Here is a 16,249-nt window from a genome sequence, read left to right as displayed (position 1 = left end):
CCTTCACCTTTTCTGAATCTAGGGAAAATATCAGAAATGTTTCCTTCCAAAATTGAAACAACAACAAAAAAATCACCTCTTTCCAAGCACACTGCCTTAAGATGTCGTTTGTAATATGGCACAATAAGTGATGGGTTTTTATGTGTCTTTGTCCTATAAACAAGAACAGATTGGAACGTTTCACTATAATCCCGTGACCAGAGAGTCTCCTCAAGGACAGGAACAAAGTAACTCTAAAGAAAACCATAGCCTCATTAACCTGTTTGAAGCAATGGGGTGTTAAGTGAAAAGCAGTGAGTGATAACAGAGCTCGTAAAAAGGCAATCCATATTACCACTTCTTCAATGTTTTCTAAGGAAGAAGTTACTATCAGTATATATTTTCTAGGTCAAATATGTGTAGACTGGAGAGAGAGCAATCTAATGTAATCCAGCATGCTTCCTCAACGGGAACATGCTTGTATAAATGGAAGATATTTTCATAAATGAATACTATTTTATATATTGATCTCCTGTGAACTTCATTAGCATGCCTTTGTTCCCCTAAAGTTGATCATTTCAGAGAAAGCTTTTAAGATCACTTTCCTAGACCACAGAAGACCTTTGGTGTTTCCATCAATGTAATGCTGCCTCATGGGATTCTATAGGAAGCTGCTAACTCGTTTCTTTCTTTCTTTGATGCAAGTTTAGCTCTAGCAGGTAAATCGTATGTAATTAGAAGAGGCTTCTAAACATTAGTCCTCATCTGGATGATTGTCAGGTCCAAACAGCATTTTCTAGACCCAATGTCAGGGAGTCCAGGTTCTTCCACAATAGGAACCATTTTCTGCCTTTAACATCCTGGTTGTAACTTCTGAGACCTCAGACTTTTAATTATACTTAGATGCAAGCAGATCACACTGGTGAATTGGATTCATATGCCTAATATGAGCAAAAGTCATTTGGAAAACTAAACATGAAAGCCATCTACTTGCTGTATAAATAGCTTTTAATTCAAAAGAGGGAGATGTAATATAATTAATTAAATGGCATTTTGATTCTGGTGACTAGACATTCTTTGATCATCTTATTAATGGTATCAGAAATTGAGCACATCTTAGAATGCAATATTAAAATTATGAAGAATTTTATCTTAGAGGGAGATGGTTACATGTCTCTCAATCTCTTCCATTAAATCTTTTTCTCTCTTTTCCTTTTTAGCCTCTAATCCTTCTTTCTTTCACTTTGTCCTCTCCCACTTGATAGGCAATTTGAACATATGGATGATGTCTATTTGAGATTCATCAAGCTGTTAATAAATTTGATTTCTTTATGAAAAATACAATAGTTTTAAGTCATTCAACGAGCACATACTATTTAAATTTTTTGTTATTAGAGTGACAACAGTACACTCAATTTTAGTTTTCAAAGTGTATGCACAATCACATGTATTGGGATTTACCAATGACTTTTTTTAACCACCTGCAAAATATCATCAGTATTAGGAAGATACATAACTCTTTCTTCACCTTCTGTCATGTTCTTTTATAAAAGAAGGGAATAAGCTGGCATGTATTTTTTTGTGTTCAAAAAGGAAAGGTCTATTTTTTGAATCTCTATACAACAGACCAAAATTTATGAGCATTTAACATATTAGTGCGGAAAAAATATTCAGAGAATAATATTCAAGTACCAATTGCAGGTGGCCACTTATGACTGAAACATTACCTCCTAACTTGAGCTTCCGTATGAAATGAGTCACTATTTGGATTTAAAGATAAAACATCCTCCCTAGGGGAAAACGAGAATCTAAAAGAAGGATCATTTTTTTAAAACCCTGGGAGGTTCAAAAGATAAGCCATTTCCCTAATTAGGAGACAGACACATCCATGAAAAAGATTTTCACTCTTTTGATTTTCATCTAATATTTAAAGGCATTCTGAAAGCCCCTATCTGCAAGGTTAACAACATGTAGGGCAATATGCTCTGTCACAAACGATCCCTTTAAAACACAGCCTAACAGTCTTTTATACATTAAAATTTAATTTTTTTGTTTCTGATTTTCCACCTAGTGAATCTTTCATTTTTCTAGTGGTTCTTGTGTCATTAGCTGCTTCTCCATTCTGCCTTCAAACTCGTCTTTTGATTTAATTCTGTACAAATTATTTTCAAAGTGGTTGTCAGATGCTTCATGAATCTGTCTGTAAAGCCTGTGTGCATACACCTTTCTGCGGGGCTTCCACAAGACTGGCCTGGCGGCTATGCTCCTTCTCGACGTGCAGCCTCAGGAAAGTGCTGCGTGGGGCCTTCCCTGAGCAGCCACAGTGCAGCCGGGCTACGTGGTCCAGCCTGAAGCAGCCCTTGTCCAGGGGCTGCGGCTGAGAGCTTTTATTCCCAAAGTTCAAGGCCATCGACAGTGTGGTGGCCCTGAAAATGCATGTATCACTTTAACTGAAAAGGTGTCTAGGAAAGTCAGTTGTAAAGCAAAGCTCCATAAACAAATAAAATCCTCCCAATAATTTCAGTTATAAAATCAAAGAAACAGTTATCAGCAAGAAGAGAAAAATAACCTCACAGCTTTGTGTTTATAGCTTTTTTGTTACCAATAGCATTTAAAGTGATTTGTAAGGAGATGTAAAACTGTAACAAAAGAGCATACATTTAAAAGTGAAAACGGATTTAAAAAACAAGGGTGGGGACATAAAACAGAGCCAGGAACAGGGCTTTTAAAAGAGTCTAAAATATGATCTCTGCTCTGGGTGGGTCACACTTTGGCTCTAAACTATCTGGTAGCCCTATCTCAGTTAATGGAATCACCCCAAAAACTCAATTTGCTTATAAGCATTTTGGGAGGAGGTAGAGAGGTCACAGTGAGGGGAGGAAAATACAGGGGAGTCTGGCCAACTCCTTTTCAAATGGCTTCATGTAGGAGCAGATTTGAACGTATCTGGAATGCAAAAGGTCTTAGACTGTGTGTCCTTAAAGCAGTCTTTCTCAGATATTGTTCTTCTGAGACAAGGTGCTCATAAATACTGGAAGGCACTGAATTCAGAATCGAGGCAGGCTTGGCTTGCCAAGAACAGAAACTAAAAGCTGTCAATTAAATTTTAAGGAGATTCTTATCTAAAAAAAAACAAAGATGTATAAAGCTAATTAGTGTCTCTCCTCTCCTTCACAGTCAGACAGCTAAAAAGATTGATCTATTCTTGCTGTCTCCATTTGTTCACTTCCCCCTCACTCCTAAAACCATTCTCATCTGGCTTCCACCCCCATCACTTCACTGAAGCTGATCCTGCTAAGGTCCCCAAAGCACTTTTCAGTTCATATTTTACTTGGGTCTCTCAGCAGCATTTGGAAGTTGACTGCTCTCTCCTTAAAACACTCAGTGCCCTTAGTTTTTCTGACACCACACTTTATGGTCATCTCCCTCACCCCTGGTCATTCTTTCCACCTGTCCTCTGTCTGCTTCTCCTTTTCCACCGGACCCTTCAATGTAGGTTTTCCTTGGGATTTCTGTTCTAGTGCTGAAGAGAACTGCAGATCTGACAGAGTGCATAAAAGTGTTGCTGATACAGACCAGCAAAAACTATTTCTAATCTGTGTCTCATGGAGTAAAATTTCAGCAAGTTCTTGTTAAGTGAATAATAACAGTGGTAGATATGGTATATTGCCTTGCTCAACCTCTGTTCCAAGCTCTTTCTGGTGCCTTTCCTTTCCTGTAGACTCTGGAGAGCTAGGAACTGTTTCTCTGATTCCCTTGCAGCTAGTTTCAAATATAATTTAGGTTTCACCAAGCAGAAGTCCTCCTGTGAAATTTCAATTTGGAACTGAGGTGGAGAGAGAAACAGCAGTGCCTGGGTCATCCATTTAGCTGGCATAAGGATCTAGCAGAAATTATGTGGCTCTGGAGCCAACTATTCTGGTGGGGGCTTTCTGATACCTGGACTGCAGTTAGGGTAGTATGGTCCTAAATGCAGTGATTTCAGTGGCAGCGTCCTAATTCCCAGCAGTCCCTCTAATAATCCTGTCAGAAAAATATTGTCCAAGGTTTGGAAATGGAAGTTAGGGGGTGTCTCTGAGGGACGTTCTGGGTATTATTGTCTAGTAGAATGTTCAGGAACTTTCTGATTTATACAAATATGCTGCATCTATTAGAAAGCTGAGTTCAGCATTCCTGATTGTATGTATGTATATACACGTGAGTGTATCTAAATTCCTCTTTCAACCAGACATAGCTATATCTCCTAAGACCCCTCATTAATGTTTTGAATAGAAATTTTCGACATATATCAGGCAATATTTGCATGAGATTCACAGTTTTAACATTTTCTACTTTAGCAGCCAATTCTACAGAGTTGCTCCAACAGGCCCATCTAAATCTGTTCTTCCAGCCTCAGTGATTTCTGTGACGACCTAATTCCCTTTATTAAATTCCATTCTAAAATAGCTAGGGTGGTTTTAATTACCTGCTAATGTACCCTGACTGATTCAATAGCTAAAAATTGAGTGTTTACTATTTTCTAGATACTGTGTTAAACACTTTACACAGATTATCTCATTCAATCTTCATAACAACTCTTTGAGGTAGGCAACGTACTCTCCCCTTTACAGACAAGGCACTGAGAGGTTAAGAAACCTGCCCACGATGACCAGTTAGGAAGTGGTAGCTGGATTCACACCCCAGCAAAGGATCCCAAAGTTCACTTCCACTTCCAGTGTGCCTAATTTCTTTCCTCTAAATAAAGCATAAAGAAGAATGTATCTGTCACTGTATCTGGAGACTGTGGTGTGGCAGAGAAGCGAGAGGTTTCAGTTATGCCTTCACTTCTTCTGTCTTCTCTGCTCCCAAGCTGTTTGACTCAGTTGACTGGTTCTCATAATCCTGAGCATAACTCATGCCAGACTCTCTCCCAACTGAGGAGAATAAGTGACATGCAGCCTAGAAGTTAACTCTGCCAAGACCAAGAGGTTTTACTAGTGGAAATGCACTACAAGTGTGTGACTTTAAGGGTCACAGAGCTTTAGAAACAGGCTGATCACCAACTTTGGCAGAGAACAATTACCGTATTTTGCTGTGTATAATGCGCACTGTTTTGCCCAAATTTGTGAGGAAAAAATAAGGATGCACATTATACGTGGGTAGCACTAATTCTGTATCTTCAGAGGGTGCCAAAAAAATGTACACACGTTTTAAGAAAGGAAAAAAAACTATTGTATACTCAATATATACTGATAACAAAAGATGAATACAAGTCACGTTTGACTTCTGCTAGTACAAGAGGGGCTCAAAGGGGTTACCACCGTGCTTCCCCAAAAACAAGACCTAGCCGGACAATCAGCTCTAATATGTCTTTTAGAGCAAAAATTAATATAAGACCCGGTCTTATTTTACTATAAGACTGGGTATAATATAATATAATATAATATAATATAATATAATATAATATAATACTGGGTATAATATAATATCAGGTCTTACATTAATTTTTGCTCCAAAAGATGCATTACAGCTGATTGTCTGGCTAGGTCTATGTTCAGGGAAACACTGAATCAGCACCCAGACACTTCTGATTATGGTGAACTACTGCTTGAGCAACATTGACCAAAATGTCCACTTGTATACATTTTTTTGGCACCCCAGGTATATACATGTTACTAATTCTGTATCTATATAAATGTTTTTAATTCTTTTATTTATGCTTATGAGTTAAAAGTGTAATAATAAATAAATGCTAAAATTCCTTTACAATACAAAAAATAAGTACCTAAATAAAACAAATAAGAAATTTGAATTAAAAAAATTAAAATGAAAGATTTTTTCCCCCCTGAGAGTCTGGGCTAAAAACATGGGTGTGCGTTATACATGGCAAAATATGGTACACTGTAATAACTGCTATTGAGGGCCTACTGTGTGATGTTGCATTAGGGAATTTACATACATTCTCTTTAATCCTTTCAATAACTCAGTGAGGAATGACTCCCGTTTTATAAATGAGGAATCTGGTCTCAGGTTAATTATGGATGTTCTGGGATTCGCTTGATAATCTCTGAACTCCACTAAACTTGGGCTATCTGACAGAAATTTTAGACATTATATCCAAAAACCACTAAAATATTTATCTTGATAATAAAGAAATATATGGTATTTCTTATCCACAAGGAAACTTGCTAAAGAAAGGACAACAGCAAAAATATTTGTTATACACTATCCTTCCATTATTAATGCTAGTTTGAAAGCTTGAAATGGGCAGGCAACTCAATATTTTCCGGCATGCACCACGTTAGCTTTTAATTCATTAGCTGTCTTTTCCTACTGTCTGCTTTCTTGCTATGCTCTACATTTTATACTTATGCTGCAGAGATATTCGAAAGGATTATGCTGTCCCACTTTAGTCCCAGGAAATAGAACTGCTATGAATTATTAATAGTATTAGCTTTCCAGTGCTTTAATTTCACCTCTTTATTTCAGAAAAGGATATTAGTTAAATGGAATTTTTTACATCACCTCAGGCGCTTACTATATTTTGTAGGAAACACCGACTTGAATTATAGAAAAGACAGTCGTTATGTTGATTTGCACTTCTACATGTGATGGATTCTCCATGTATTCCACTCACTGATATCCTTGCTTATTGATAGCTTAATAGGGCAGTTTTCCAACTGAGCAGTTCAAGCTCCTGGGATTCCCCAGAGGTGCTCGAGGTACAGCTGAGGGAGATTCTGAACCCCACCCCCAACCATTCCCTTGCTTCAGAGAAGCACTTGACTTCCGCTGGAAGCATTAAGCTTTTGGACAAAATTATGTTGGAAGAAAGGATTCTTTAAAAAGCTTTAAAATCCTGAATTCATACAACAAACATAATAGTAGGTATTTGTACATCTTTGGGATAGTAAGAAACGTGTCTAAGGATTTTTATTCAATAATCACAATATGTCTGAGCATATACAACCAACCGTGCACTGAACTTGACTGAGTTGGCGGCATGTCATGTGACTAGGTTTGCAGGATGAACTTGGCCCTCCTCTAGTGTTGTTGTAATACTCCCCCTGAACTCTACGTGAAGTCAGTTACCAAGCTTGTTTATATAATGAGTAAACTGAGAATCACAAGCAATATGCTAAAATTTGGAGGCTGGCAAAAATAAATGAACTGATTCTATGAATAAACTTGGTTCACATGGTTATATTCAGGTTATTAGGTCATATCTATAGGCCTCCAACTTCCTTTAAGGGGATGAATGTAGTCATTACTTGTGTTATTTCATAGGGGACTGTCATGACTAAAATATTTTATCATTTTCTGTAATAATAGAAACTATTTCTTTACCTTTCAAAGAGTGTAAAAACAAAAAAACCTGAATGGCTTTGTTTCATATGAGGTAAAATCAGAGTTAAAAGGTCGTGCTCCGCGTTTCTTTCTGTGTGTGGACTGTGTAGGACCCTAGAAATGCTCCCGCATCCCATGCCTGGAAACTATAGACCAGAAGAAAGCAGGCTGTGACAAAGTGTCATTCATTCAGTATATATTTATTGAATGATCACTTTCACCAGGCATCATGCTAGATGTTGGGGATATAGCAGTGAGTAAGTCTCTACGCTTTCTTAGAATTTGTATTCTAACATAGAGTAGGTACGTAATGAACACACAAACAATCACATAATTCCCTTGATGCACACAGCATCATGGAGTGGGGGAGCTTTTTAGACAGGGGCAGTCTCAGAAGGGCCTCTGGCAGGGAAGAAACCTAAGTGCATTTTAGAAGGTCACAGCTGGCTTTTTTGCTAGTTGCCAAGGCCATAAATGAGTGGCACTTACTGTACTTGATGGCTAAATGTGTGCCATCTGCACCAAAGAATTAGAATGCTGTGGAAACCCCGAGGGGACCAATATAGTTGGTGACTGCCTGAATAGGAGCAGAAAAACACAGCACGGTTAATTTATTAAATGCATAGATTTTTTTCCTTGGTCATTTAACATTTATCAGCACTGTGTTTTATTCATTTCTTTAATGCAAAGATGGCCTGAAGAATATTTAAAAGTAATGCCTGTAAGATCATTGTCCTTTGGCATGCCTTAAAAAATTGTTTTCACAACTGTGTAGACTCCTCATAATAGTTGTGCTGAGGAAAATGTCTAATCATTCAAAATTAAGAAATGCATCCATAATGAAATCCCTTCTTATATTATTACTGGGTAATTGTTAAAGGCAAGATGCTTTTGGTAAAGGAATAAAATAGACTTTATAAAAATTGGTTGCATTTTCAAAACCTCATTATATAAGACATTTAAAATACATTAAAAGGAGATCATGGCTATTAAATAACATGACTGCTATCAATAGAATTTTCCAATTTACATTCTTATTCTTTCATTTTTATTAGTTGAACTTTCTTATTTTTTTTAAAGCCTCTCAGTGGATATCTCTTAAATAAAAATACCTGAAAGATATATGCACACAAAGCAGATTGAGATTTACAGTCAAAATACTAGACTTCAGTCTCTTTCAAGCAAATATAATTCACCCATCTATCCAACCATCCGCTCAATATTTATTGAGTCTACTAAACTAATAGATAAAACATGCTGGAACTAGAGTGGTGTATTACGGTCCTGCTGGCCCACTGGCTGGGAGAACACTGTTCATGATTCTTTCTTTGTCTGCATAGTTACTGTAGCAATTTTCTTACAGTCATGTAAGTAGCCAACATGTGGTTACATAGGCTAAAATAAAGAGCAATGCAATTATCCAGTCAATGTGATAACAATTGACTGCCAGGATGAATTCAGGAAAAATACATGGGATGGTTTACGTAGAAAGCCCAAAGAAAGCAAAACTGTTATACTACTGAGGAAGTTCAGTGAGGCATCTGTTTACAATATAGGGGATCACTAGTTTCTCTATATACCAGGTAAAGAACATGATGATTAAAAAACATGTTGTTCAAAATAGCAAGGAAAATAGAACATACTTAAGTATAAACTACCAAGAAATAAACAGGACCTGAATTAAGCAAACTACAAAATTTTTATGAGGAGCATAAAGATGAACAAAAGTAGAGATACTTGTTACTCTTGATGATAAGATTAAATGTCAGTTCCCTCTGAATTATTTTAAAATTTAAAAGGGGATTTGAAGGGATTGGACAAAATTATGCTATTATCTAGTAGACTATATGAGACAAACAAGGACATTTAGAAGTAGAAGACTAAAGGGGGGGCAGTGAAGGGACTGCTGGACATTAAAATGTATTCTAAGGCTGAAATAATTAAAATAGTTTAGTACTGGTTTATGGATTAACCAAAGATACCACTGGAGCCAAACAGAATGTCTAGAAAAAGATACACAGATTTAGTATATGGTAATAGTTGTGCTGAGGAAAATGTCTAATCATTCAAAATTCAAATATCTTTTTCATAAATGCAATCACATAATTCCAGATGGATGAAAGATTTAAATCTAAAGAGGAAAGCCATGCTTTCAGTTAAAGATGTTACTATTTTGAACATACGTATTTATCTCTGTTTCCTCCAGAAGCCCACTTAAATATGGGTAAAATAGATTTTATTAAAAAGGTTTAAACCCACAAGAACAAAGAATGGGAGATAAAGCTACAGCAACACAACTTTGGAAATGAGAAAGCAGCTATGCTGGTGGTAACGCAGAACTGGATTGTAAGCCTGCAGTGGGAGAAGCAGAGACATTGCTCATTTTACACAGTGGAAACCCCACAGGGCACAAGCCAAAGGAAGTGGGCAGCAAGGTGGGATTAAAAATAGGAGGACTGATTCAGAATCTGTTAAATAAGCAGTTATCCCTCATGGCCAGATGGAAGCCTGAGTTTCATGCTCTGGAGAGGCTTTACAGGCACAGTTGAAAACAGACACAGTGCTGAAAACAGGGACTCAGTGAAAGTTACGCACTGAATGTTGAGGCCTATCCTTCTTCCCGGAGTCCCAGAACATGCACAGCCAGATTTCTACACTCTAGGCAGGATATTTGATGCATCTTTCCTGGAGGATCTGACCGGTCCAAGAGAAAAGATATAAAGATACCCAAATCGGAAGCTGCCCAGTGAAATGGGTTATTCAGCTCACCCTAGTAAACCCAAGACCACAGCTGTGCAGCTGGCCAAAGAAAAGTCCATTCCAGCTGGGAGAAGGGGAGTCCCACATTCCATCACTCCCTCCAGGAAACGTGATTGAATTGTTCAGTATGCTCCTCAGGTGGACTCTCCCTACTGGGAAGCCTTTGTCCCAGGCACTGCTTTCTGGCCCCACTGATTTTGACCATCCTTGCGGGACAGGCATCTCAGGAAGCACCGGGCTCTGCCATCGGTCAGGTTCGCAGCCCCCAGCCACCGAGTCTAACCGTAAGGGCCCGCGTGGCTTGTCAGCAGTTTTTTCATTTCAGGCAACATTTGTTAACTCCTATAGCAATTAACACCTTTTTTACTTTCTTAATATCTCAATTCTAGTACCTTTACCTCCCTTATTCTCAGTAAATTACCTTGCCTCTTATTTTACTGAGGGAATGGCGTCTATCTCATATGAGTGCCTCGCCTCTTCAATATCCAATTGCTTTCCAGTTTTTTGACCCCTTGTCTTCTCTTCTGTACAGAAAGGTGTGTCCTCTTTCTTTTCTAAACCTGATGAGTCTACCTATGTCACGATCCTGGTTTTTCCAGCCTGCCCTGGGGCCCTGTCCCACCGATTCCCACGCCTTTGTCATGCATCTTCAATTGACTCCCCTGGCCAACTTGTGAGAACGTGTGTAGTGGATACTGTGATGTGTTACTCAGCTTCCCCCTCAGGACTGAAGGATTTCTTCCCCAGACGCTGGCAGTGCTGCTGGAAGGTGGCCCTCAGTTTGGAATTGCCTCAGCAGAAGGAAGGCACCTCACTAAAGACCACACCTCCTTCTCCGGGCTTTTCTCTGCTGACTGGTTCATGTGGGGGATAGGCAGACCCTGCCTTTTCACCTCAACTTGGGACAACTCGGAAGGGTCTTCCAGGTTCAGAGCTCCTCTGTATTTTCTGATACTGCGTCTGTGTCCAATCCTGCCTCCTTTCCTTGCCCCCCACTCCTCATAGTTATACCCGAGAGGGCTTCCTGCATGCTAATCTCTGTCTGAGAGTCTGTATCCCTGGGTACCTTCTCTATGACAGTATGTCTGTAAGTTATAGACATTTTAAACTTATGGACATTTAAAATTTTAAAGTGGTTCCTCTAAAAAGTTCTACAAATTTGCATTCCCACCAACAATGTAGAAAAGTTTCTCTTTTTCCACACCCTGCCTGCTGCTACTAGATATTATCAAACTTTCAAATCGTTGCCATTTCATAAGTAACAGATGGTGTGTCCTTCTTACTTTATTCATAGTTTTAAAATTATGAATAAGAGTGAGAATATTGTCACATATTTATTGGCCATTTCTATTTCTTTCCCTTTCATCTGCTGATGTTGTTTTGTCCATTTTTTCCTCTTAGATGGCCATCTTTTATGTATTGGTTTAAGTGCTATTTGTATAGTAAGGAAATTGCAAATAAGTTTTCCAGTTTGCTGTTTGTTTTGGCTTTGCTTAAGACATTTTTTTGACCATTTCAAAAGTTTTACATTTTAAATTAATGTTATCAATATTTTCCCTATGCTTCTTGGTTTCCTGTCATGCTTAAATTAGCATTCCCCATTCTAATATTTGATAAATTCGATAGTATTTTCTTTAAAACCTCACCCACCGGCTATTGCCATCACAAAGGTGTCCCCGAATACCTTGACGACAGTTAGCCCCCTCATTCCTGCATCCCTTTATATAAAACTCACATTGCACATCATATCCTGCCTTATATTAGAGTTATTTTTACTATACTCCAAACTCAGCTATTAGACTGTAAGTTACTGAGGGAAGAAACTGCATTTTAAGTATCTATGTATGTATGCCAGTATCTAGATTATGACCTGTATACAGTGCTACTTAAATATTTACTTGAATGAACTGGTATTGTTTGATTGTGTGGTTCTTTTTCACACTAACGGGGTGATTATATATATACCGGGGGTGCCAAAAAAAATGTATACACATGACTTGTATTCTTTTATTATCAGTATATGTTGAGCATTACAACTTTAATACAGTTTTTTCCCTTCTTAAAATGTGTAAACTTTTTTTTTTTTTGGCACCCTCTTCTATATCCCATCCTCACTAATCTGTGACTAGTTCTTTTGTGGCTAGGAGAGCTGTTAGTTCTGCCATTTCCAGACCTGAGCCACACCCATAAAGGACTGACTATAAGAGCAGCACGTGAGGAGTAAGGTCTTAGGTGACCAGAATGCTCCTAGGTGAGTTGGCAGGTCAGGCAAGATGGTTCTTAGCAACACGAGTATCATGTGTGGAGCCATGGCACAAAGTGGCCCTGCCCCGGACACACACACACAGTAAATGAAGCTGAATCACCTAACAGCAGGACCATTCTGTCCCTACCAGTGGCATAGCTCTGGCCGGTGTGGAAGACCAGCTGCAGGTAGGTAGTCAAGGCTCTCGACTAGTTAAACATAGTAAGCTGTCAGCTCAGGTGGACTAGTCCATTGCAGCTCCTGTTCCCACCAGTCCTACTCCTGGATCCACTGGTTACATTTCCTCTCTTCTCATTCTCTCCTGAGCATATTCAATTATGGCTTTCATTCCACCAAAACTGCTCTGTCAAGGTCATCAGTCACCTCTGTGTTGCTGAATGCAGTGGTCACTTCTCAGTCCTCACCTTACTTGACCTGCAAGCTGCATTGACCCACTGGATGCTCTGTTCCCGGAGGGCTTCATTTGACTCTCAGGTCACGATGCTCTCCCAGTATTTCTCCTACCTCCCTGGCTGCTTTCTTCTCCTCCTCTGCTGGTTCTTCCTCTGCTTCCTGAGCTCTTTACGCTGGGGTGCGCCCTCAGGTATAGTGCTGGGACCTCTTTCCTTTTCTATCTATATTCATTTTTAACGTGATCCCATCCAGTCTTATGTCTTTCAATACTGTCTGTCTGCAGAGAGAGTCCAAATTTGATCTCCTCCAGCCAGACTCAGATCCAACTGTATACTCAACATCTCATTTAGAAGTCTAATAGACATCTCTAACTTAACACTCCAAAACTGAATTTCTGATCTTTCCCCAAATCTGTTCTTCTCACAGCCTCTCCATTTCAGTAAATGACAACACTGTCACAGTAGGTTTTTCAACCCAATAACCCTGGTGTCATCCTTCAGTCCTCTTTTCTCACACCCACATCCAATCTGTCAGCAAATCTTTTGACCGTACCTTCAGAATATATCCAGAATCTGATCACTTGTCACTACCACCACTGTGGCTATCCAGGGCAAGTTCCCTCATCAATAATTTAGGAGCAATAATAGACTGTAACTTATAGGATGGACTGAAGGAAATAGTATACGTAAGGAATTTAGCACACAGTGCACAATAAATGTTTGCTTCTCTTTCTGGCCTTTGTTTTTAGAAGATGTCAAGGAGATTGACTTATAAAATTGAAGCCATCAGCTCCTTTTCATAATAATTAAATTTTATTCTTCAACACATCCAATTTCCATTTTTAAGATTTCAACTAAATGAGTTGAAGAAAATGTGCTACTTCGCTCATGGCATAGTTTCTGGAAAAGAACAGTGAAAATTCACCTTTCCCAGTAAAACTGTCACAAATAAGAACCAAAGGAAGTGTTGCATAGCACAATGGCAATTTGAATCATTAGAATCCTTCTCTAGCCTAGGAGTAATTTTCAGATAATCAGACAACTTTAGCCTAGCAAATATTTTTAATTCAAAGTTTTATAAGATTGTTATATATAATAATGTGCAGCTGTACACAGCACAAGTGGCACAGCTTGAAAGAACTTCAGGAATATGAGATAAGTCATGGAATGTTTCCACAGAAACAGCTAGGATAACTGCCATCACTTGTATAAAATGGACTCATATGATTTACCTGTAATCCCACTTAATCTGTCATTGCAACTAATCATTAATGGGCAGAAAGATTCTGTAAAATCCTTAACAGTACTATCTGAGCTGTCCACTATATTATACTAACCCTGAATTATACAGGAAGCATCTCAGGTAAGTACCCAAATGCATAAATTAGACATGTGGATAAATAAGAAAAACCATTGCACTATGTAATCAGAAAGTTTCAGAACATTTAACTTGTCCCTTTAATGTAGATACTTTGCTGATATATATGGTAAGAAATGGTTTTTGAATAAAAGTGTTCATCTAATTTTAATCTTTATAGAAAATCACATTCTCTATTCTTTCATCCATTCTCTCTCTCTCACACACACACACACACACCATGTTCTGGGTAATGAAAGAAAACAATGATGAATTATTTCTATGACTTTTAAGAGAGGGGAAATAACCCCAATATGAAATCATCAGTAGTTGACTGTGCTTAATTTGTTATTAGCTTTTCTTTATCCATATTTAATTAAACTGTTCTATTCTCATACATACCTCATATATATACAGAATGTAAAAATTGATATTTCACGTTACATGCAAAAGTTAGTAAAAAGTAAATTCCCATTGTTACCTATTTGGGATCATTTTAGCTAGAGCTAGTCTATGTATAGTTTACATGCTAATTTTTATTTATTTTTTTGTAGGAAGTCCTGGCTGAGCAAGGTCGGAAGTCCTAGTTCTCGCATTGACCGCACAAACTTTTCTAATGAAAAAACCATCTCTAAACTTGAATATTCTAATTTTAGTATTCGCTACTAATAGAAATAAAAATTGTTCATACTGCACAATAGACACTATATATTCTTAAGTCTATATACTAGGATAATAGTAGCAGAGTAGGGTAGAAAAAGTAACTGTTTTGAAATCCACAACATTATATATATTACTAAAAATATGTGACACTGAAACAGTTTTACTCAACTATGTTTTTAACAAGCAAAAGATTAGTATCCTAAAGTAAAAAATTTAATTACAAAATATTTGAATTGTAATTCAAAAATTGAAACTTGTGTTATGGAAACTTTAATTCTAATGAATATTATAGCATACGTATTATATAGCTAGACATAAAATAATGAAGTTAACCATTTAAATATTATTTTTAGTTCCTGTTGTCTGGATTGAATTCTATAACCTTCCAAATAATAATCTGTTATTAAAGTCAAGCAATTTGTTTAATAACAACAAAAACAACCTGTAGATATAAATGTATGTGATGATCATTATAATCATGAAATATCAATAAAGAGTTAATTTTTAAAATTCTGGTTAATTGAGAAAATAATTCAGTACTTGGGTTGGAGCTATGGAATGCTTTCTATGAACTGTATTGTTCTGTATAGTGAACAGATGAGTGTATAGCAAGCAGCAAGATTTGTATCGACAACCATCCACAATGGTTATTCTATCAATCAGAAAAGGAACTGAGTCTAAATAAATTATACTATCCCCCAAACTTGGCCTATTGTTTGGGAATTTTCACATGCATAAGCAACAGAGTATTTTAAGGGGAAGGTTCATTTTCATACCATAGAATTACACTATTAAAAAAGGAAGACCTTTAACTCAAAATACTGGGGAATTTCAAATGCTGTAGTTATATACTTGAATATAACCTTCAATGACCTCCAAAATTTTACAACAATGGTATCTTTCATTAAAACAAAATTTCATGTGGAATTACAGAAAGCAAGTGAAAAGGGACAAGTAGTATGATTGAAATGGGGATGGGTGGAGGGGGTCCCGGCAACCCCGCATACTTGGTCTCACTTTTCTTCCTGCATCCTGTCTTCCTTGGACAATTTCAAGTCCATTGGGAATTCAGTTTAGAATTCTATCAATGGAACAAATCTCCATTGCTATACTCACTCCATGGCATGGAGAAAGAATTCAGGACTCTCTCCTCTAACTGCTACAAGATTAGAATTGAGAGAAGGAGATGAAGGGGTAGGCTTTGTTCACTGGAAAGGTTAACTCTATAGATGATGATAATATTGATATCAAATATATATAGAAGACAACGCAACATTAGGGAATGACAAAGATATTTTTTAAAACTTTCCAAACACACTTAAAGGAATAAAGAACTTTCCTACTATTTTAATACCGTCAAGTATTATATATGTCAAATATTATGCAAGTGAATCTATTGTGATACCCATTTGAGTTTTGCTGTCCTTCAATTTCCCCACTCCTGGTTCAAGGAAGATAGACAGGTCTTTGTGTTCCCTTACCTCAGGGGAGGTTTTGGCGCCAGAT

General features: G+C 37.6%; 1 protein-coding gene across 1 annotated transcript in view; it reads left to right on the top strand.

Moving 5' to 3' along the window:
- Positions 1-15,437, top strand: part of ACYP2 (acylphosphatase 2) — a 110,594-nt gene extending 95,157 nt beyond the window's left edge. Inside the window, exon 4 of the mRNA XM_033124232.1 lies at positions 14,635-15,437. Coding sequence (XP_032980123.1) covers positions 14,635-14,749 — 115 coding nt within the window. The 3' untranslated portion in view covers positions 14,750-15,437. The remainder of the gene's footprint in view (positions 1-14,634) is intronic.
- The last annotated feature ends 812 nt before the right edge of the window (positions 15,438-16,249 follow it).

This window comes from Rhinolophus ferrumequinum, chromosome 13 (genome assembly GCF_004115265.2).
Source record: "Rhinolophus ferrumequinum isolate MPI-CBG mRhiFer1 chromosome 13, mRhiFer1_v1.p, whole genome shotgun sequence".
In the NCBI taxonomy this organism is placed as follows: domain Eukaryota; kingdom Metazoa; phylum Chordata; class Mammalia; order Chiroptera; family Rhinolophidae; genus Rhinolophus; species Rhinolophus ferrumequinum.
The sequence above is the reverse complement of the archived record's forward strand: the minus strand, read 5'-3'. Positions and strand labels throughout refer to the sequence as shown.